This window comes from Lipophrys pholis (assembly GCF_963383615.2).
Source record: "Lipophrys pholis genome assembly, chromosome: 11".
NCBI classification, from domain to species: domain Eukaryota; kingdom Metazoa; phylum Chordata; class Actinopteri; order Blenniiformes; family Blenniidae; genus Lipophrys; species Lipophrys pholis.
Window position 1 is genome coordinate 11445716 of NC_137631.1, and position 25158 is coordinate 11470873.

General features: G+C 41.0%; 1 protein-coding gene across 1 annotated transcript in view; it reads left to right on the forward strand.

The window, feature by feature from the left end:
• The window catches only part of kcnq1.2 (potassium voltage-gated channel, KQT-like subfamily, member 1.2), a gene marked incomplete at its 5' end in the record, with an annotated part of 166501 nt that overhangs the window by 29455 nt on the left and 111888 nt on the right, over positions 1 to 25158 (forward strand). Inside the window, 2 exons of the mRNA XM_080474641.1 lie at positions 1047 to 1100; positions 1427 to 1544. Coding sequence (XP_080330767.1) covers positions 1047 to 1100; positions 1427 to 1544 — 172 coding nt within the window. The remainder of the gene's footprint in view (positions 1 to 1046; positions 1101 to 1426; positions 1545 to 25158) is intronic.

Genomic DNA, 25158 nt, shown 5'->3' on the forward strand with positions numbered 1-25158 from the left:
ATGTTTGCATTGGAAGGCCAGATAAACTCCAAATTGTTAATAATCCCTTATTCTGTTTTTGTAGCTGATAAACTGATTCAAGTTGAGCTGAAATTTGGTAGTAAATACAGCTCTGGTTAGCTCTGGATACTCCTTCTGTCTCTGCTCCTTCTCTCTGTCTCTGCTCCTTCTCCCAGTCTCTCTCTCTCTCTCTCTCTCTCTCTCTCTCTCTCTCACTCTCTGTCTCTCTCTCTGTCTGTCTCCACTTCCACATTGAACAATGTTGAACAAACTCCACGATGGAATACGAGAAAGGCTGAATGGCTTTTGCTTGAGTTGGAACGGTCATTCTGTTCTTGGAAACAGATTTGCCCTCTATTCTTTATCACAATGGAGGCTCGAAGGTTTGGAGGACAGACTTGTCAAACTCCGCTGACAGCCTGACTGCGGGTCAGGACCCCGCTACACATGTTGTTCTTTTGCTGTTGTTTTTAGCCGCGCCAGCAGCCAGCCAGCTGCATTGTTGAAATGGAGCGCCACAAAATTATGCTTTTACTTATGTTGTTTTATGTGTAAATGATTAAAAAAAGGAATTATTTTTCCCCCTCTGACCCAAGATGAGTTTTTATTGCACAACAGTTCGTTGCCAATGGATGTGAAGATTACAATCTGAATTGACATTATGCTCACATCAATGTAATGTTTTTGTATTCTAATGTTACATGAACGGTTTAACAAAAAGTAGAAAAACAGGGTTTTCTGGCATTACATGAGTAAAACAGGGAGTTGTGTTTGCTTGCATTAGGGAAAAAGTTGCACTAGTTAAATATCTTTTAATATTCTGGACTTTTTTTCCACCTTAATGTTAAGATATTACACACAGAGTGCCTTTATAGTTGTATATTGAATGGAAAAACCGATATTTGAACACTTACTTCTTTCAATGTGGGCCACTCTTATTGTACAATATGTGGAACTCGATCAATATAATCTATTGATCTTTTCTCTGTTTTATTCCTCCTTTTCTCTCATTATTTTTCTCCTGGAATTATTTCTCGCGGCATCAGGCCCTCCTCACCACTCTTGGTCGTCTTTCACTCTGAGCTGCCCTGGCTCCCCAGGTATCTTTACTCTTTCTGTTTCTGGATTTGCAGCTGTATATGTAGTTCTCCCAATCCGATCATATGGCTTTGGCACACAGTCTTGAAAAATCACGTTGGAACTCACCTTGTTGTATCCAGTGTCACACAGAGAGCTCCCGGTCACCTTTCACATGTGATCGCCTGCATGAGCTGTTTTGCATCTTACAAACACGATCGAGCCCTCCACTTGACTAATAATATAAAGATATTTCATTTCCATCACTGAAGTAAATTTAAGCTGGCATTCATTGTGTGAGCTCCACCATGTGTCTACTGGAAATGTTTGTTTTGTTTGATCTTTGCAGTAAGGAGAAGTCACGACAACAGCATGTCAATTGACATCTCCCGAGCCAACAGCTTAACCGATGAGCTCGACTACATGAGCGAGGACATTCCCATGCCTGTGTTGAATGCCAAAACTCAGTAAGTCCCAGAAAATTTCCCCTCTCTCTCTCTTTGAATGCCCCGTCTCCCTCCCATCCATCACCCCGCACTGACCTCCATTCTCTGATCCATAATATACTGATTTCCCTACTGGTCATAGTACCCAAAGGTCTTTTGTTAGAGCCAAGAGCCCTCTTTACCCGCTCTCTAAATGAAGTTGTCGAACTCCCTCGAGGGTTAGAGAGACTCTTGAGGGCCAATGCCATATCAGGTACAGAGAGTCATAAAGGGGATTACGCCTTCAGCCTTCAGAGAAATGTCAAAGAAATCCGCCTCAATGGGTTGTAGAACATGTTATGGTACAGATGGCTTGTCACCACTCGCCCTTGTAATACTGAGAATTCACTGCTGTTGTTTTCCATGTGAAGTTCGAGTGCATGTCAATGGTCCACCCTTCCTCCTGTTGACCTGGCCATTCAAGTCAGCTGCATCAATGAGAACCACAACGTAATTAGATTTTCTTGGCTTCTTGTGCAGCAGCCGAGCATGTTGGCGACTGCGCAGGCTGCTGCACGAACACTTTACCGCTTATTTATTCACTCTTTAGCTTCCCTTTTAATTATGTCAAGTAACCAGTATGTTTTCACGCTTGAACTATCAAGACATAACAAAAGTGTTAACTTAAAAGCAAAACTGCTATCACCTCAGCCAGATTATGTGTTAATATGCCAGGCCGAGCTCTGTGGGTGTAAATGCAGAAGGTTAAGAGAATAATTGGCGTTTTTGAAGCTTGACTGCTGTTTTGTATCTGTTAGTTGTTCTCAGCCATGAATAATAAATGCAGTGGGTTCATACTATATGACTGCCAGGGTGAGCTCAACACCCTTCATCTCCATTGAGACGAGTGCTCAAAGGCAGCAGTAGGTTTGGCTGTATTACTGCGCAACGTGCAATGGTAGTGTGTGTAGTATTTTGAATTCTTTGTACTGCATTTAGTCTTGGTAGTGTACACTTCAGTGCAAAAGATCGGGCGTCTTCAAGCAAAGTAAATGCTGTTTTATGTTTCTGATTAGAACTTCTGGAAAAAAAAGAACATAAAAGTGATCAGTGATTTTTTTTTAATGATTATATCATGCACATGATGTGGTTTATCTAATGTGTACAATTTCATCCACATATGAGATAAAGTTTAGGGGTCAGTTGCTGAAATACCTCATGGTGATTTTTTTGCTGTGAACTGTAGAAACCACACACTTTTCAGTTTCTGTTCCTTCACCGTTTTCCTGATGTTGACATCAAGAATTTTGTGGAATATATTATTCCTTCTTATTCTCCAAAGTGCACATTATGTTTGGGCTATCAGCCACAATACCCCAAAGGACAATAGGTCCCTCCTTGTGATTGACCAATTTATGCAGATTTTCTTCACTTCACTCATGTGATTGTTGATAGAAAAACCCCAAACCTTGGTTCCACCTGAAGAGTCCACTTGCACTTGTTTTTATAAAGGCCCTGGTTTGCCCTGATGTTGCTTTTGGTCTTCTGCGTATTTTGGTCATGCTTCAGGGCTGCACAGAGAACAGAACCATTCAAAATTAATCTGTAGATTAAGACTAATTGCCCACGGACACAGTCTGAATAAAAACCCCAAAGACTCCTACTTTTTCGTCTTGGCCAAATGCAGCCGGAGAGACAAAAAGCTTGTCATCCTGCCACAACACTGGATGATGGATTGTTGGCTGAGCTTCACTGATCCAGTCTTTTCACCGATCCAGCGCTTAAAAAGTGATTCTGGATCTCTTTATACTTGGATGGTGCTCTTGGCACTGACAAGCAGCAGACCAAGATCTGTGTATTTGCTTCACGTTGGTGTCTGGCCACAGGTTTCTTTTCTAAACAGCAGTTAAAATGTTAAAAATGTAAAAGTAAAAAAATGTTCACTCATTGTTCCAGAGTTTTTTTTTGGATGTCCACAGTACTATTTAATTATCACTAATCTTAATCTTCACTTTATTGATTTTACTTCCTGTTCTTTAATCAGTTATTAAAAAAGAGCGCATTGTGAGTGGGTGTTTAGAAAAAAAGAAATGATTCGAAGTGCCAGAAAAAAAGCAGGCGTCTTAAAGGTACTTGGTTTCTCATTCCAACGCCAGCGAAATGTCGCTTCTTAAATTTGTGAAAGATTATTAACAAAAAAAGGGGAATGCATTTAACAAAGGCTGTTTGTGACTAAGATTTCATTGTGGGAAACATTCACACTGTCCAATTTCATTTTCTCTTGTATCAGACACTCTCTGTTTCTCATTGGAGGTTTTTTTTTTTGTTTGTACTGGTTCTGATGTGAGCTTAACAATTTTCAAAAAATCTGAATGAAGCTTGCTGTTGGGTTTCCCCCCCGTCAGATTGCTCGGCAAATCTTCAGTCATCTCTGTCACGCTCTCCCATCTGCAGTCTGCTGGCTTTAAAAAAAATAAAAAATAAAAAATCATTCTACTTTCTTTTTGAAACCTGAAAGCCGAGTGCACTTCAGGACAGAGCAGCACAGAATCATTACCATGCCGAATGAAAACTTTGTCTCCAGTTTTAGGTCATCCGTGTAAACAGCAGTCATGTGCTGTCTCACAAGAGAAATTCCAGCAGTGAAACTAAAGTTTTGAGCAGCAGAAAGCATCCTCTCTTACCTGCAGTTTTTTTTTTTTTTGGACTCTTTTTTGTGGCTCTGGTCCAGAACTCTTTTCTCCACACAGTACTTGAATTCCACAAGGTACTGTACTGGCTTTCCAGCAATTCTTCTCTTTCTCTATTGCTTTGCTTTGTCTCTTCACCTCACCCTGATTTTATCTTTTGTTCAGAAGGACTTGATAGGAACATTCAGGTTTGATGAGCAGAGACTTCATGTGGCTTCAATACCCTCAATGTTTAAAATTTGACACGTCCATCAATTCTGAACTGTTGTGCAATTAATTTTTCTTGGTCAGTGTTGACTTTGCACACTTTACACACTGTTGCACCTGTGTTGATATATTCATAGTAGCAATATTGCATTTTCAAAGGGCTTCAGTGCTCTGCTAGTTCTCTTAAATCGTGAAGACTCAGTGTTTGTTTATGTGTTTGTGTTCATTTTTATCAGTCACAGATCTTATGAGCAGTGTCTCAACACTCCATTAAATACACTTCAGTCTTCTAACAGAAGGTGGCGCTGCTCTTTTAGAGACTGCAGGCAGTGCGCTGTTATTGTGAGGTCTTGTTTGTCCATCACAGCCCTGGTATCCTTATCGTTTCCATCGTCCGAGTTACACTAGAGAGTACTTACAACATGTCTCAGTCAAGATGAAACTATCATTTATATGATGCTATCCAGGGTCGTACTCGTTTTGTCACAACAGAGGAGTGTAGCCACATGTTATGCCTGATAAATATTCATCCCTGTGAGTAGGTATGGGAACCATCCCGCTTCTCTTTGAGTGACATCTGTGGTAATCTGATTTGACTCTTTCAGCATGTGTCCTCTTTTAACCTGAACACATGGACATGTGTGTACACTTTTGTATTAACTCGCTTTTTTTCCCCCCCATTGCATGCATGTGTTTGACAGTTTGCGTGTGGGTGTGTGAGACCTCTGGGCGATAATCGCTGAGTGTGTGCGAACGAGTCTTCCAGCTACACGGACAGACAGTGTGTATTTGTATCCACAGTGAGCACTGCTCTGCCCATAACTCAGCTGTAACAGGCCCACTCAGATTTGGGCCTCACTGGGCACTCCCATAACAGCTGGTTTGTTTTTCCCCTGGTGTCACGCCACCAAGGACAGCACTGTCATTTTGGCATCCTTATCTGGATTTCTGCAGACAGCTACCAGTTCCACCCATAGTGCCCGAGGACACTTGTGTGTGCACGCACTGTATCAGCTTTCTGTTATTTTATGTACAGGAACATTTGTGAGTTTCTCCACTCCTAGCTGAATGTCAATTTGCCTTGAGCTGACTCTTTCCTCCATTTAGTTCACTGCAAACAACCATCACACTGATATAGCCAGTATCTCTATTACTGCTGCTCCTTTGTGACGTGACTGATTGGAATATTACATGTTTGTTTGGCTTTTCTGCAGGGCAGTACCCCCAAAGAGTTTGTGACTATGTGTGGAGAGAGACAGACAGACAAACAGAGCCGGCTGTGATCTCTCTGGGCTTCTGAAAAGGAAGTTGTGCAGGACAGTGTCCGCACGCAACCATGTCTTGTAGTCTTAACTGAAAACATAAACAAACATGGTCTTTCCTCTCTAATAATTCATTAAAAAAAGTTTTTTTATTTTTTTAAATGACGAGCTTGTTTGTATGTTAAAAACGTTGCACAGTGATATGTTGAATTTCAGAAAAGATTTCAAATAGCAAACAACCTCCATAGACGCTCAAAACAACCTCATATATAGACCACTTGCTCTGGGGTCGTCAACATGTTTCTTCCCTTTTCACTGTAAACACTTCCCTCACTATTTGTTCACTCGCTTCTTTGCAAATGAGGCTTGATTCGGCTGCGATTGAGACAAACAGTGATTTCCTTGGATTGTGTGAACGCAGCAGAATGTGTGAGAACCAAGTGGCTTGGCGGTTCAGTGTCATGCTTTGTGCCTTTTACACGCTGATGATGTAAATATCTGAGATTTAGTGGTTGACTGTTGAATTAAATCATAACAAACCCCAGCAAGGCTGCTGATCTTAAATCTACTCCGAGGCACACTGATGTTTGGCCTCTCTGAGAATGAGTAGATTGTGCTTCTGAGGCCCCAAACAGAGGAAGGCCTTGTTTAGCTGATTTGCAGTGATTGTGTCCTTTCTTCTTCAACGTGCTGCTGTGATACACATTTTTCTGTCCCAGCTCTCTGTCTAAACAGCCGTGCCTCTCAGCCTTTAATTGTGGATCAGCAGTGTGTAATCTTGTTACCTGAGGCAGTGGACCCTCACTGGTTGTGGACCCGGGCCCTCCTCCCCCTCTTGCCCCCTCCTTTTGGTTTCCTCTCAGACCTGTAAAGTCCAGCATAGGCCACCTGCAGGCAGACCTTAATTAGTTCCCCTCTCACAAGCTCGCAGGAGATAAACAATGAAAGCCCACTGCTGCACCACAGGAGGGTTTGCAGGCAGACACACATGCATCATGGCCTGTCCTCTTCAAGTAGGGGCCTCTCTCCACTGAGCAACTGGCATCTTTTGTTCACAGCTCTGAACAAATTGACTTTTTGTCTGCGTTGCCTCTATATGCCTGTCTTGCACACTGTACTGTGGTATTGATGGCGCGGAGAGTTGTTTCAAACGTATGGTGTTTAGTCGAGAGGAAGAATCTGAAATACATTACTACTCGCTGTTGCAAGAGTCTTTTTAATCCCTGAAGATTGTCACTTTGACAAATGTTTGTGCGCAGCCCCCCTCAATTAACACTCCCCCACACCGAAACCACCTTTCCTCATCTTTGTGCTCAAAATGACGTGGAGGCCCTTAAGCTGTATAGCAGTAATTTATACAAAATTCCACATATAATGCAAAGTGACACATCGATTGCATTCTCTTTACATTTTTGGCTTTACTGGAACGTAAAAGAATGACCCAACGGACAAGTCACAAATGCACGTGTGTGCACGGACAGACGGATGAGGTAAGAATCGGCCTCCTGGCCTGAAGAAATAAAGGCTGACCCTGCGGTGCTTTATGAAAAGATAGAAAAAGAAACAAAAAAGAAAGGAACTAATTGTACCCCAGCTCCTTGACTTTTTGCCAATTTCCAGGGCATTAAAAAAAAAAAAGACAGAAAAGTCTTGAGGCAGTAAAAACAACCACACACTGATTCATATTCTCTGGGCAACAGAACTTCACATGGAGGCATTCACTGTTTAATCTCATCACAGACTCTGTTTTTTTTTTTTTTTTTAATGTGCTTGCTGACCTTCACACTCCCTTCTCTGGCTTGGGTATATTAGAAATACTTTAATTGTTCTTCCTTGGCCAGGATGCATTTCATCTGTTAATAAATGCTACAGTTAAGCTGACAGCACTGTGTAATCAACACCCACATTGGCTTAGTTTTACAAGCAGGGTGTTATTCGTGGCTGTTTGCTGCAGGGTGTGCATGCCTTCAGTCAAAACACGTCAAAACTTAAGCAGAAACATCATCTCTCCCGTCACGCTGTATCTGCTTTTGGTACTCTGCACACCTCTCAGGATCCCTTCATAACTCTGAGTCATGCCACCTGCAGAAATGTTCAATGACTCTGCGGGGATGGGAAGCATTAAAGATCGGCAGAGAGCGGGGAACACATGGCTGACTTTATTGAGTGGTGCAGCAGGACACATCTTCCTCCTAACAGTAATAGGACGATGGTGTAATGTTGAGAGAGAGAGAGAGAGAGAGAGAGAGAGAGAGAGAGAACTCCAAACAAACCCATAAACATCAATGGTAAGAGTGTTTTTAAAATATGTTGCAGTACAAGTACTTTGGTGCCAATTTGAATATGGGATAACAGACCTTTTCAAACCTAAAGAAAAAAAATCTGGAAAACTCCTACTTTTCTCGATTGACACATCATTTACTCTCACTCAAAGGTGGGAGGATGAGGTGAAGTTGGCTAAAGGCCTAAGACTAACACAGAGCAGTTTTCTTGATTCATAACAATGTGATTCAGAGTGATTCACGCCATGAACTGCAACATAGCGACAATGCAGAATAAAAACCCATTATGACCAGTGAATTAATAAGAAAAAAAGATTAGATATACTGTACATATGAACTGAAGGTATCAAATTGCTTTTCATAATATAGGTTCTAGTACAATCAGTCATGAAATGGCAAATAAAAGCCTCTACAAGGCATCCTGTAGTACTTTTTATTCCCTACCAATTTCAAAGCTGTTAATATTGTAAATTACAAGAAGTTCAGTATTCAATAATAAAAATGACGACTGACTTTCACAAATGAGATTGTGAGATTTGGCAGTCCCCATGATGGGGAGATGTGTTCTATCCAATCCTTTGTTAAAAATAACTCAGCGGGTGATATGTAGACCAGAGGGGGATAAATCACTCTCAGCAACATTTATATGAGATAAAGATACAGTGCTGCATAACATGATATTTGATAGTGTTGGTGTTAAAACAGCACTTACACAACACATTTCTTAGATATATTGTCATGTGTTGCACATCTATTTCTACACCCTAAAATGGCTTGGTGAGATTTTACTGGGAAATTTGTGAATATATGTATTTAATAATTTAATTGGGGAAAAAGCACAATTCAGGAGGCAGCAGTTGTAGTCAATTAGATTATATTAAATTGGAGACACGTAGGATATGATAAATATGACTACAATATCATATGCCAATCTGAATCATGTTGTTTTGTGACTTATTCACCTCCAATGGACACTTTGTCGCATAAGGTGAGATAAGACACAAGGTGAAAACGTGAAGTACCCCGGTGTCAGCCCTGTAGCATTCCCTGCCCTGCAAACAACAATATAATGTGGTCTGTTTTTACTGTTCTGCTATGAAACCAGATCATTGGCCACTGGAGTAAATTCTATCACCCGGGGCCAAAATGGGAATCTGCAAGACATCCTTCATGGCCTGTGCGTCACACCCGCAGCAATAAAATACATTTTCATGAAATACTTGAAGACTGTGCTGAGTTGTCTGACACTGGCCATCCCGCAGTAATGAAGGCCCACATGCTGCTCTTATAAGGACTGTGGGTGTTTACTCCTCCTGTCGGTGGTACTGGCCTTTCTTGAAGGGTTTTATTATGAGCGACCATCAGTGGCTGGAGGAGCGGCCCACTTTACGGCCTCTCGCCGCAGGTTGGAAAATCCAGAGACTCAGCAAACGCGTATCACATAAATGAAGCCTCCAGACTAAATGAAAGGAGTCCCCACAACATGATCTCCAACTGCCACATCCAGATCGTTTCCTGCTCTGCGCATAGCAGCTTTAAAACGTAAGAGCAGCTCTCCTGGCCCTGTTAGCATGAATGGAAGCTGCCTGGAGAGCTCGCTGTGGTATGGACTGAAGTGAGCCCATCACAGCATGCTGGTTTACTAAGTATCCCGGTGTGGTCGGGTGTTTTAGGGCTGAGTCCAAAATCAGCATTAATAGCAACCCATGAGCAAGGCCAGACATGGTTGCAGACCACACCTACAGCCTTCAGAGCGGTAGCAGGAAGAGTACAATTTTATAAACGCCAGTTCAATGTTCTTGCTTCCAATATATTGTTTTAAATGTAACAAATTGTAATAAAGCCTGTTTTTTCTCATATATTTATTCATTATAGTCATGTTGTGATTATTCAGGAGGGATGAGGGATTGTATACCTGCTTAATGTTAAGTGTCACAAGGAGAATGAAATCAGTCTCCCTCCCGCAGTGATTGAAACTACTTTACTCGCCAGGCGAAAAAAACACATCAAACTAAATGTAAAACAGCGCTGCCAACTCTCAGGCTTCAAGAGTGAAATTGACCCTGTTAACGAGATCACACATATTGCGCATAGTTTCTTTTATTCTAAAGTGGGCCATTTTGGTTGATGTTGGACTTAATAATAAAAGATTTAGTCGGTGTCTGAAGGCAATAAAGATAATCAATCAGGTAGGATAGATTCATATACTGTACTATATCTTCACTTGTAACTGTCCTACCTGTTATACCTCTGGACCCATGTTGGACAGCTTATTTGATCTATTTTAATTTGCTTTTATTAATGTTAAAACCCATGTTTGTTGAAACTCTTCATAAATCTCAACCTTATGTACATATAATTTCTTTACATCCGAATCAGAAAGTTATTCACCTGCAAATAATCAATACTTCAGAAATTCAGACAACAAATAGAGGCAAATAGCATGGTTAAAAGATTTTGAGCATTATCAAATATAAAATTACTAAAATGGGCTTAAGAAGCACAGCGATGGCAATAAGTACTTTAATGTAGACGAGTCCTCAAAAACATACTGATTCAATCATTTGAAATACCTTCTGGCTGTGGAGATGTCTGTTTAGGTGCCTCATATTTGATTCAGAACTTAAAATTGCAAGCTGAAATAAGATTTTAAGTTATTTGTCTCTATTGTTCTGAAAAATAACATGCTTGCGCTCAGTTTGTTTTGTCAGAAAAAAAAAACCCAAAAAACTTTCTGTGAATACTGTATTTAAAAAAAACATAAAAATGGTAGTTCTACTCTTTCCGAGTCATCAATCCTCTTTTTTGTACTTCTTGGTTCCTCCATCTGAACTCTGTCACCCGTGCCACCACAGAAGCAGAGGCCCTAAAGAAAAAAAAAAAAAAAAAAGCAGATAATGGAAAAAGAAAATTATCTCAGGAAGCTGCTGTTTTCACAGCGCGACTCACTGGGCACCTCTGTGATGTCACAGCTGATCTCTCTTTTGTTTAGGGGCAAGGCCATTTCAGGAAGAAATGGATACGCTGTTGTTTTGATTAGATCAGACTACTGTTAACAATTACACAGTCACGGGGTTAGTGCGTGTGAATCTGTGTTTTTTATTTTTGCAGTCTTCACTTAATTGCCTCCATCCAGTGCATTGTTTGACTATTTGGCCCTTTTTTAATAATGCTTTTCCTAATGTGTTGCAACGCTGTAAAGCCAATACATTACACATACATTGTACAGTAATGAACTAACACAACTTCCTAGAATGAAATTATTAGGATCCAATAAATGAAACTTTATAAAAATGTTTTATTGTTCCTTTTTAATTGCGGCAGATTCCAGTTGCTTATTGAAATGCAACAAACGATTTGTAATTATATCCGCATAGTAAAGAATACTCACCAAGCCTATTTAGATACTCAAATTATGCTGTTCTCATCAGGACGAGTGTTTTAATTTGAAATTTATCTTTTAGTTGTTGGAAGGTTCAGCATTATTTGTAAGGCCAAAAGTTGTTTTTTACATTGATAAAAGAAAATGTGATCAAAGTTGGATATAACAGGGTTTTAGGGGCAGTTATAAGGTAAAACGAGATAATATGATGTTCAATAAAATCTCAAGAAATTAGATACAGTGAGATGAAAAAATAAGATATTAAGTAATAAAATGAGATGAAATGTGATTGGATGTGATAAGATAATGTGAAATGAGTTGCATTGAAATGCAACAATGCAAGTATGATGAGATACTACGAGATGAGACTTGAGATGGGTTACACTGAGAAAAGAAGAGATAGTATGAGATAAGATAATTCTTTATTCCTCGTGGGTAAATTGCAAATTGACCGACAGCTTACACGTGGACTGCAGAAAACATGAATTGATATTGAGCCTCAGAAAATTCTAAAGCCAGAAATACACACACACACACACACACACACACACACACACACACACACACACACACACACACACACACACACACACACACACACACACACACACACACACACACACACACACACTTAAATAAAGACTGTGTGTGTGTGTGTGTGTGTGTGTGTGTGTGTGTGTGTGTGTGTGTGTGTGTGTGTGTGTTGTCACTTGTTTGTGTAAACTGCTTAAGCATGTGTCAGCCATGATTAGTATAGGACTGTGTATTTAGATTGGCAAACACACTTCACAGTAGTCATTGCACGGATGTTGGCAACTCCCACACTGACTATAAAAAAAAAAAAGAAAAAATTAAAGGTAAGGCTTTGGTGGATTCCCAGATTTAGTATAGATGCTCCTCTGTTTCCTAAAGGTGTGCCTCCCTCTCTGCTTTAATATTAGAGGCACCTGTATAAATACACTCCATCGTCCTCTGTGTGTGTGCTTCTCTCTACGTGTTCCTCTTCCTCCTCCCCTTTCAGGATAGAGCTCAGTTTCTTCCTCACTCCGTTTAATAAAACAGTAATCGGCAGCAGCACCTGAGTGGCCTGTTTGTACAGGCCAATCCTATAGCCTTCCTTTGCTCTCTTGGCCACCTCTATCCGCCGGGTTCCCTCAGCCCTCGTGTGCTCAGGTTTTCGAAACGGGCCTGCCGTGCCATTTGATGTGGGTTGAGGGGATTTATTCAGGTGTGGCGAGCCTGACGACCAGCGCTGCCACCACCCAGCCTCTGATGTTGCGTCCATCTGCAGCCAGGTGTTGGAGCTGCGTCTGAGGGCCCAGTGTTCCAGACCTGCAGATGAATAGAGGGCCTATTGATGGAGCTCGTCTGTGGGGCTCTGTGGTTTCTTCTCTCTTACACGCAAAAGCAGGGCTATAGCATGGAGCAGGGCGTTTACCTGCTGGAGAGATGAAGGTTCGACTAAAGGGGAGCTGCTACTCTCTTACTCAGGCCTCGACCACAGGAGAACTTATAATAAGGTGCATGTATTCGTGTGTGTCCACATGTCCCCATTGGAGAGTGTGTTCCCTCTGTCTGGCTGACTGCCTGCTCCACCTGTCTGAATGAGCCTCGCTCAGTGGGGGAGGCTGGGTCGGCCAAAACGGGCCGTGTACATCGTGTCAAGGCTAAAGCCCCACATTATGAGGTGGGGCAGTTTGGGTATTTCTTCTTCAGGGGCATGATAAAGAGTATGAAGTGATAAAGTGTCTATATTATTCATATGGAGCGGACATCAAGTTATTTTGTTCATCTAAAATTAGATGAAATCGCGTATTCAACATCCATTTTTAACCATTCGTGTGAGGAATGCTGTGCACTGTAGTCAATTACTGCAACCTTTTGCTTGCTATAGGAAAAAAGAAAAAAAAAGCTCAGCATTCACCTAATCTGTCCTTTGGCCATCAGGCTTCTGCTCAACAATGCTCATAACACAGGTCACATGTTGGAAATCCCTGAAGCTTTCACCAGATTTTCACAACAACTTTTTGTTTTGTTGTTGTTGGGTTTGCTTCATTATCTGTTTGCGAGAAGTGTTTGAACGTTTAGCAGATAGATATTTCCGACACATTTTATTGCTTTTACCCCCTAATGCAGGCACATTTATCAAGTTATTTTCATCTTATCTTATTTTTTGAACCGGTCTGTCCTTTGAATGGGCCTATAGTTTTATCTTCTTTTTAGTAGTTTGAGTGGTCCAGATTGGGTCCCGATTGGGTCCCGATTGGGTCCCGATCTGGTCCAGGGGGTAACAAAGAGCTTTAGATACTGTTAACTCCTGATGTTGCTTTTTGAGAGACTCAATACACCATCTTGTGGTGCAAACTGGTACTGCAAGACTAAATGAGCTCAGGCACGTTGGAAAACATGTTGAGTCTTTTTTGGGGCGACACTCAGGGATTACATAGTGGTGTAGTTGTTAAACCTCTCCTCTTGCCTCATAGCAGACTTCTCTATGTTTTATCTCTGTGCTTGTGGGTTTTCTCCTGATATTTCAATTTTCTATCACTGTCCAAAAATGTTACCCCTAGGTGTGAATATGACGGTCTGTTTCTCTGTGTTTGCCTTTTGATAGATCATCAACCAGGCCAGGGTGTGGCACGCTTATTCCTATAGTCGGTTGGGATTGGCTCCAGTCCCCTGCAACCTTGAATTAGAAAAATGTGGCATAGAAAATGAAAGAATGGTTGATGCCAGGACTATTGTTTTCTCCCTAAAAGAAAAATACGCATTGCACTTTTAAATGCTGATTGTAACATTTCCAATTTAGATGAACGGCGTTACTTAATTTCAAATCTTGTGTTTAAAATTTTAACAGAAATTGTCAGAAATGTGGGGAGAAGGGCATGTGGTAGCCAGTTTAACATAAAAAGTGTGTGTGTGCTTGTGTGTGTGTGTGTGTGTGTGTGTGTCACAGTCCCCTGCCACTCATTATCTGTAAATCAACGTTACCGAGAATCACGTTGTACCTCCTGGTATTACCTGGGAACAGACTCTAGTTTAACGTGATTTCTCTGAGTTTTTATCAAAAAATAATCCCCAGAAATTTTCCTTCTCACTCCCACTGCCCGGATTTGACCAGTCAAAAAACCAAAAGCTGCATTTCTCTCAGCTTTTGTACTTTCCACGTGTTTTAGGCGACACCCATAACACCCAACACGCCACACATTTGCAGCTTTCACCACTGAGAGTACGTTGGAATTTGGCACGCTCTTTGTTTCTTAGAGAAGCGCGACCGCAGTGCTCCTGTGGTTGTGTTTCCGACTAGATGTGGCCCTGAAAGTTAATCTTACGTGACATATTTGGCTGTGCAAAAACAAAGATAAGCAATGTAGTGGATTTGAGTGAAAAGACTCATAAAGCTGTTTCACTGTTTTATAACCACTGTATGATATAGAAGGTCAGGACCTTAAATGCCTTTTGGGCCAGATGTTTCGAAGTATGTAAAGCTTTAATTTGTCACAAGGAACCAGGTTAGCTGTGGCCATGTTTCTGCCACCACCCCTTTGACCCTCGGCGTGTATCCTTCCTTCCATCCCCCTGTGTATTTTTTCCACTGCTGTTAATAGGAGCCGTATAGAGCTCAGTTCATAATGAAATACCCCCCAGAGGCCATAGGCTACAGCAGTAAATGAGACTAATAACCCCCTCAATAAGTCTCTCTAGTGCTGAAAGGCCAGCCTCTTTATACTGCACGTGTATATATGCTGTCAAGTCTTTTCCAGCCTGACTGCAATTTTATAGCTGTGTTTGGTTCTTGTCGCCACAGACGGTCACAGAAATTGTCAGTGAGGGTGTCGGTGAATCAAAGTACATGGTTTGAGCAAAAAGCACCCAAATGTAAAAAAAAAATAAAAAACAGTTTCGGTGTTAGGAGTTTTTTCTTTTTTCCTTTTTGTTTTAATGTTTAAGCCAGCTATGGTGAAGGATAAATGTCTTCACACAGATTGTCTCCAGACTAGATAATCAGTCAATTAATTGCATTTTCATACTATACTCAAGGCTATTGAAAAAAGAAAAATCCAAAGATGTATAATTCAAGTTCATATGTAAATAACAATTAAATACATATATAGAAATCATAAAAAGACCATAGGTAAATGTATACATTGAAGTCAAAAGCCCACACTGAATGTTATTGAATTGTATTTACAATATGCTAAAAGGCATTTGTGACTGAAGCCCTCCCTGTGCACCGAGCTGTCGTGTTTGAACATATTTTACAGTTCTGAGGGAAAGGCGTGTGTACGAAACACGCTTGACAGATTCTTTTCCACAACGCAACGGTGAAATATTTAGCATTTCTCTTTAATGACCTCGGTTTTCTTTTTGAGCCATAGATGTTTCTGTATGTCTTCAGGGTTGAGCAGTGCAAAAAAAAAAGCCATACATCAGCAGAACTGCAGTGAGTGGAGGAGGGGATCAGTTTCCCTGCATTGACCAGCAGGCTGTGCTATAACAACACCACACCTTCTGTCACGTCTAACTGACAGGCTCAACTAAATTCATTTTTCTGTCTTAGATGTTTTGAGTGTAGATGAAATATTCTGCCATTGTTTAAATGTCCACTGTGAGTGGACTGGAAAATGGAAATTGCAGGTTGCGTGTTTTTTCGTAAGTTTGCAGCCCAGCGTGACCACTATGAAGTCCACCATTTCGACTGTGACTGTTGTTTTTCTCCTCTTACTTTGTTACTCTGCAACAAGAGTGCAGAAATGCACAGAAAATATATTGACCACACTGTTCCTTGTGTGATTCGCTCTGCTATCCAGCAACATGCTCTGATTTAATTGTGGAAAACAATGCCCACGGTGCAACTTTCGATTGGCCTGCAAACTGTCATGAATGTTGAAGAGTTCTCATCAGTGAGTAAAGCCTGACAGAAAGCTGGAAAAGTGTGTTTTCAAGTCTACGTGAATATCAAGTTCTGTGTTGTCCTGATTTTGCAATCTCCTTTTGGTATATCAGTATTTACCTAACATTTTCTCTGAGTGTTGGTCAAAGTCACTCTCTCTCTCTCTCTCTCTCTCTCTCTCTCTCTCTCTCTCTCTCTCTCTCTCTCTCTCTCTCTCTCTTTTGCTCATCTGGTCTGGCCTCAGTACAAGTATTAGCAGTTGTCTGTTTCAGGAAATGCACCGCTCTCTGTTGGGAAGTGAGGTATCTGCCTTTAGGCCAGCCTTCTTTTTTCTGTTTTTTTATATTTTTTTTGTGTGTGGGGGGGGGGCAATTTATCAGCTGCTTACGGGAAGCAGTCTTTCTCCGTGCACATAGAAACATTAACTTGATCCTATTTTTGCAGACTGATGCATGTACTGGCTCAGGAAGTATGGATTCAAATACATACTGTAGACAGCTGGGTGGGTGCAACGCAGTACTCTCGTACTCTTTTTTTGTTGCATGACTTTTAGCATACAGTTGAGTTATTTGTCTATGTGCATGTGGGGTCAACGTGCACATGCATGCACACATGTATGTACTGTACCTCTCTGTATTCACACAAACTCCTTAGACCAAGTCTCACACTTTTTTGGGTTATTAACTACGTGACAACTTCAGCCATTACATTGGGATATAAATGCAGATCTCTCCTTACACTTCCGCTGTACTGCATTAAACGCTCTACAGAGCCAGTCTCTCATGATGATCTGCGGAACATCACTTTTTAAGTGTGCGCAGAAAAGCAATTGGCCGATGCAGTTTTGCATGTCGTGTGTGTGTGTGTGTGTGTGTGTGTGTGTGTGTGTGTGTGTGTGTGTGTGTGTGTGTGTGTGCGTGCGTGCGTGCGCGCGTGCGTGCGTGCGTGCGTGTGTGTGTGTATAGCAGCTTGAGTCCAAACAGGATATTGTAGGACACGAGAGCATAGAGTGTTCCTGCGGCAGTTTGGCGCTCTGCAGCTTCAGGATGGCGTCGACGACAAGCAGGCAAACACACGCACGCACGCACGCACACGTGCGCACGCACACACACACACACACACACACACACACACACACACACACACACACACACACACACACACACACACACACACACACACACACTCACACACTAGAGCAGAATCTCTGAGTCCCATATCAGATAACTGACTCAATAGCCAGGCTCCTTTTCCATGAAGAAAACAATATTATTGGACTCTGTGACAGAAACGACAAACAGAAACGACCCTTTGGTTCCAAAGTGTCAACCATGAGGAAATAATCAAGCGTGAATACAAATAATCTTAAGTAAACAAATTACCTCAAGTTACACATTTAAAACTACTTGACATTTCGATGTGCTTTTCTGTCAGATAGTTTAACCAGCTTTTGTTTCCGAGCTCTGGCTTGAACTGAGCAACAAGCTTTTTGGTTTTTCACTGAAGATGTTTTTCCCCTGTGGGTGAATCACGCTGCAGTTGACTAGGTGTAGTCTTATCAGTTCCACCAGTTACCATTGCTGATTCTTTCAAGAAACAACAGGGTAGAAGTTGTTCAGGAAACATAATCTGAGGACTTAGTTAACTCTTCAGCTTCCACTTTTCATTGCTCTTAAGTCCAAATGTGGTGTTCTCATGCTTATTTGAAAGAAAGAAACCTTAGAACTTTTTGCTGAAGATCGTTTGCTCGTTTTGCACAACCTTCAGACTGAATTAAAGGACGTAGGCCAAAGAAAATGTCTGAAGTGAAGGCAGGGAATGGATTCACCTTGTGTTTGAGACGTGAGAAGTGTAACAGGAGTGCACTGTGTGTTGGGCTCATCGCACCGGGTTGTCAGGAGCATTAAAACAAGCTGTTTGTCAAGTGCCAATCCTGGCGGCACCAATGAACGCGCTCCACCCTCTGCAGAAAGTCAGTTGACATGAGTATCTGCATCTGCAAGGTTTTCTTTGTCTTTTTCCCGGAGATACACATAGCTAAGAGGATATGTAGAGGGAGAAATATGTCTGGGCACCATGTGGACAACACACAGTAAAAAAAAAAAAAAAAACCCAGCACATTTTGATTATCAACACTGAAACAATTTGGGCAGAATGTGACTCACGGTTCGCTAAACTATTGGTCTTGGGGTTTGACCAAAAATTCCCATTTTCTTCCATTCCCCCGTGTTTTGCTTTTTCTTTTCAGTAGCCCTATTAAAACGTTTGGACAAGAAAGAAGATGTTATTTGCCCAACTTTTATTAGTAAATATGACTTTATGAGGTCTGAGTTTCCATCATTTTTAAGCCATTTACGTCCGAGTCTTTGTGCGCTATGAAAGTTAAATCAAGTCCTTATTTGTTATTTAATATCAAGCATTGTGTACTGGAACAAAAAGCAGCCATAATGTTATTAAATTTCCAACTAAATAGTTAGTGAAACAATCATAAAACAATGTCAGTTTATTCCTGTTTAATCTGGAAAGAGATTTTATTCACTGTTGTGTGTAAGAAGTTGGCAGAATAAACTTCCAGTGGAGACTTATTCAGTCAACCAGATTATGTGTTTGCACCACACAGATGGTCATCATTCAAAATATGGAATCTACATCAAATGCTTGTTTTATTATTAATTATAAATTTTTAAAATTTATTTTTTACAAAACAGGAAAGTCATCATGCCCGTATTTATGCAGTGATAATAAATTAATTGTTTTTGCTCCGTGCACAATAACAGGCAACCACAGGCCCTAAGCATGGTTAGCTTTGCGATCGTATGTTTATCTTGAATTTGGCAACATCTCCCACCTTTAGGTCAACGCAGACGTCTATTCCTCTCTTTGCCATTCAACAAAAAACGGCCTAAATGCATATACATCGTTACATAACCTCCTAATTCATCACGGAAAGCAATAAGTTAAGTCTGGAACGAGTTTTTAATCATTCTTTTGTGTAAAATGTTGGCTAAAGGAATACCCATAATAGTCTCTCTCAGTCACCCTCGTAAGGTATGTGTATCACAATTAATCAGTATTAAACATTTTAAGTCTACATTACAAATGCCGTTTTATCAATCTATTAATGTTTTGGCAATTTGATCTTGTTTTTTTCTTTTGGGTACCTTTAAAAAAAAAAAAAAAAACATAAAAATAAACAGCTACATGCAGTAGTTATAAATGTGTTCTGTGTACATTTGTGACGATTTTCACACGGTACACATCAAAAGACATTTTAATACAGACCGCAAGCATGGCAAACTCTGTGCCATCATTTCCCTCCCTGGGCTAAAGCAAAACTCACTGGAAAAGGAAATATATCTAAAGGCATTTCATTTTTATTTGATTTATTTTTTTATATAATTCCTTTGAAAAACACCCCCATTGTAATTAAAGCAGCAATTTTCTTATTATATTTCTGACAAATTAAGAATCCTAAATTAATGTGGAATCTTCTGGGAAACATACAATATTTACAGTTTTGTGTGTAATGTTGGCTGTGTTGTTATCTGACGCATCTGACGTTATCTGTAATGTTAAGTTATAGTCATATAGTGTGTGCACTATCCCGAGTACCTCAAGGTTTCCTCTTTCTTTATTCATTAAGTTACACATATATTCCATAGTAAATAGAAAATACATCTTAACTCTCAACAACAGTTTCCTTATGCAATCTTAATGGAAATAGAATTAAAATGCCCTTCGTTATCAATGGTTAGTTATTGTGGTGATATTGTTTTCCTGCAGTTACCAACAACTCTCATCCCAAAGTTCATGCTAAAAAAGCTGTATTTTTAGCTCTACATGTACAATGCATACATATAGAACGAGATTAAAAGTTTCCAGTGATGCTGCTATGCAAACTCAATCACAGTCCACTTAAAGCAGCTTTTGACCATCTTTAATAAATCTCAGTCCATTCCTTATTTCTTAATTGCTGAGGTTCTGACTGATGAGAGATGAGCCCCTCCCACTGCCCTTGCAGATCCTTACTAACCCCCAAGCAGGGAAAAGCAATAGGAAGCCAAAGCAATAAAAAAAAGCTTTGACAGTGATGGGCCTGTTTCCCAAACACTTAGGACCTGGAGACTGGCTGGAGGGGCTCGGGCTCCACTTCTTATTGCTGTGTCTGACCAGAGTCGCCATGCCGCAGAGAGAGGTCGACGTTTGGTCTCGGGCCCCCTCAGTTCCTGTCTGTCTATTTGTCTGTCTGTCTGTCTCCGTCCACCGCTCAACAAGCTCGGGGTGCTAGTGGTGGGGTAAGTGGGTGAGGAATTTCTGTGTGTGTTGAAGGACTTCAGCAAACAACCCTCACAGTGTCAAAGCAAATACAGAGACCTGTTCTCTTTTTGAAAAAAAAAAAAAAAAAAAAAAGAAATATACCACGTCTGGCAGACTACTGATTAGACAAGAATCGGAAGGGAAGTTTAGTTAATTACCAGAAAATGTCTTATATTTGAAACGCGGTCCTTCTTCACTGCGCTGCTAATTCGTCACAGAAGGGCCTTGTGACTGAACAACAAAGGAGAAATGAAAACAGCTGAATTTATTTTTCTTTTCAGCTCTGCTGCATGTGGTGAACTTCAAATAAAAACAAAAACACAGTTACCTATGTGAAAACATGGACATGTTATTATTTTCTGCAGCAGAAAGAGGCCTCAGCTTCATTTTCATGTTGCTCTGTCTCTGAGGGGATTAAAAGACCAAGAAACCTGTTTTTTTCCCCCCCAAGTTGCTGTTGAACAACTTCTTAACCCCCTCTGTTCATCCATTTGGCTGGGTTTGGCTTCTGACTGGATTAGGTTCATGCACAAGGCCAGTACTCATGCCAGTGGATTGCTTATGACAGGCCCTTATGCAGACACCTTGGCTGCCATGAGCAATTACTTTAAATACACCGGGGAGGACTCGAACTGGGCTGACCTGTGGGAGGGTGAGAGGTGGAGAGAGGAGTCGGGAGCAACAGAGGAGGAAAGAGAAAACACCTCACAGCTAAATCGAAATCATACTTGATTTCTTAAAAAAAAAATCCCTTACAACCATATTATGCCACAATTTAGGGTCATTACTCACAAGCTAAAAGGGGGGAAAGAAAAGTATTTTGCTCTCAAATTGACATGCTGCTCTGTAATGCATGACTAAAATCTGAACCTGTCATTTGTGATTAGATAGTGTTAATATTGACGTTACGTAACTGAATCTCCCTCTCCTTTATGCGTTGTAATCCACACACGTCTCTGCTCACCGCTACAGCTTAGATAGGTTTACCTACCTGTTGCCAGGTCTGACGGTGACAGACCTGACAGTGGCCTCGACGGTGTCGCGGTCTCTCCGTTGATCAGGTTTCATACAGGTATGGACCAGCTCTGTTACACTACAGCTCTTGTCGCTGCTGATGTGTCTCTGCTGGCTCTGCTCTGTTTCAGCCCCAAAAAAGTGTGTGTGTGTGTGGGGGGGGGGGACTCTGACTGGGCATAAGTGCAAGAGGTTCATGGGGTTGCATGTATTGAAGCGCAGTTTGTAATGGAAGTAATGTCATTGTGGTCTTTGATGATACAATAATACAGTGTTAATCTGTGCCAATTAGAAATGGACATATCTAAGGAAGCGTTCACACTGGAAGACAAATCAGCATTGGAAAAACCCTGAGAACAGCCAAACTACCTATATGTTTGAGTTCAACCTACTGTCCATATAGTGGAAGTAAAAAAAAAAAAACACAACTCTTTGACTATTAAAATAGCACGAAAACTCACAATCTGCGGTTATACGTTTATCATCTGCTTTGTGCCTCCTGTCACTGTCAGGTTAGAAACAAGTGGATGCGCTAACCATCTGAGAGCAACTTGTTTGTTTGCTGCTCTCTGTCTTCTATCTTTTTCTCTCTTTTGCTCTCTGTGCAGCAGAAAGTCTGCATCTGCTAGAGATTTCTTTCTTTCGAGTCCCTTTAGACAGCCTCCTATACTTGCTCATGTGATTGTTGTGGTTACCTCGGGAAAAATGCTGCGCAATGGCCGTGCTGTCATTTGAGTGAAACTGAATTAAATTGAATTGGATATTTGGGGAAAGAAATCCTGCTGACCACCTAAATTTTATCTGTATTTATTTTCCATGAGGGCTGTTGTTGTTTTTTTGCCAGAGGTATTGCATATTTAACCCCAGGGTTGTACTTATTAGACTGACTGAAGTGATGTTAGTGCTGATTCATGGATTTTGGACTATGCCAAAAGTCAAAATCACCAAACGTATTGCTGCTGTGATACAAGAAGAAGAGACTGACAAAAACGGACACAGACTAACATAAAGTAGCTGAACGGGACAAATCTGATAGAACACGGAACCTAAAGAACCTTCTGTCAGAAGTTTAAATATTTATCACCTTTTATAGACAAATCGTGGTGTCTAGATTTGACGTAATGTACAGATGATATTGTGAATTTGATGTGGAATGATTTAACTGTACACATTAGACATGCCATTTGTCTGTCCACTGATGAATCAGCCCAGGAAGCCCATTTTACACTTTGGTTTTTTGTGTTTTCATAGTTTTATAATTATTTACATAGAGTACTTTGTTTCTAAAGTACTTAAGTGGACAGATTATTTTAAATTATGAAAGAAGAGCCAAACTTAAGAAACATGCCTGTGAGTATATTTTGAAAAGAAACTGATTTTATTTTCCAATGTGGCTATCATTGCATTCAAAAATATCACTTATGTGAGCACAGGATTCTTCTTATTATGGCAATTTAGAACTGAATCTTATGTTTGGGACTGCACTGACCACAAATTTACTGCTTTCTGCATTAATGCCAACTGAACACAAGCTGAAGCAGAGAGAAGTGAAAAGAAAAAGTTGAAGGAACTGTCAGAAGTTTACAGAAACGATCCAAAACGTAATACAATTTAGGGACAATAAGTAGAAAACGCATAAAGTTCAACCAACAAACTAGACAAAGCATGAAATAACATGAAGAGAAGGAAAAAATGATATCGATGAATCCAGTCATTTTTCAAGTGGCCAAAAAAAAAGAACAGACAGTGACTTCTCTAATAGAAGCACAAGTGAATGTCAAATAATGGAAAATTCTTTTTTTTACAGTCATTTTAAATTAAATGTATCACATGTACTTTTCAAATTGTAATTGTGATTGTTATGGTTTTCAGCTATGGTTTTCATTTACTAAATTTGGGGGAAAACATCTGATCACATGGCCTTTCTGAGTTATTCAATTCTGAGCAATTTTCTGTATTTTATTTTTTTTTATAAATTTTTTAAATATTTAAAACATTTTAAAACAGAACTTCTCCATTGTAATTATTATAGATAATCTGTTTCTGTTTGAGAACTCACTCAGGTATTTTTTTGGTTCTACTGTTTGACGTTCCTTTATCACAATTTCCAAGAGTCTCCAGATACATGCAGTGATCAGCTTCACTCCTAACTTTTCCCGTGCGGTGGCTCTCGGTAAAGTGATGCAGCTGTACTCTTGTTTATAGCCCGCATGTCACTTGTCTGACAGCTTTTTCTCCGCGCCTGGACTTTGTAAAATTTACTCGAAAGGATCCGCTGGACGGCACTCAGCAAGCAGTTGATGAGCGCATTAGATCTGTGAGCGAATGAAGAAGTGGTGAAGGCCAGAGTTTGTGGGAGGTGAAGCAAAGCTTTTGCTCTCCGCTTTGTTTCGCTTCTCTCTCGGCAAACGTCTCAGACTCGCTCTCTGTGTTGTCTCTCCTCTTTCTGACGCCCGTGCGCACGCACAAAATGCACACGCGCACACACACACACACACACACACACACACACACACACACACACACACACACACACACACACACACACACACACACACACACACACACACACACACACACACACACACACACACACACACACACACACACACACACACACACACACACGTGGCGTTTAATAACAAGAAGTGCATGCAGCTGCTGAGCTGTTCCACATGTGTAGGGTGCGTCAGATCAAATTAGGCCTCATTGACAAAGGGCCTTTTACACACAGGTGCAGAGTGGGTGAGCTGGGAGCCGCAGTCAGGCTCTCGGTCCAAAAGCTAACTAGTCAGTCCACCCTGCCGCGGGCCTGTGAGGGGTGACAGCTCTTTCTTCTGTGGCTGCTCCTGCTTGGTGTTTAGAAATGCTGTCTAGATTTCTTTTTTTTTTTTTTTTTTGCTTTCGTTTTTTTTCCAACACGTCCCACCATCATCAACATCATTTGGGAACATCTTCTCGCCCCCTTGACACCTAACACAGTCTCGTGAAACTCGGCCTTGTGCGTTGAACTTTCTGAATGGAGCACCACCAAACTTGGCCTTGACATCCGCAGTTCCACATGTCAAGTCACAACACACAACCAAAATCGCAACGGCGTGTCAACTGACTGTCTGCGGAGAATGAGAAGCTCAATTCCTAAATGCTTGGGATTGTGTTTACTTCTCTTTCTCAAAGTTTATTACATTTTCTCTCCGAGTTGTCACTTTTCATATGTGTGCATAAATCCCCCCCTATGGCACATTCACATACACACACACACTCACAGCAACCCCCTGGGTGCTGGGATAACCATAATGCAGCTGCAGCAGTGCAGGCTGAGTTATTACGTTTAATCCGTCTAATTGTTGAGTTTCATAGAATGGGACCCAGTCTGCCTTGGAACTAATTCTGTCTGGGCATTCTATTTAATTCGCCACACTGGGTCCTAAGCTCTTCTAAAGGCAGGCTGCCCCCTCCGTTTCTTCCACCCCACCCTTTAAGAATATAAACCCCTTATCCTCTCCTCACCCTCCCTCTCATGCATGGCAGAACACTGGGTGACTTGTGCTGGAGAGTGATTTCTCAACAGTCCATAAAACATTCTTCTGACATTTTGGACATCTACT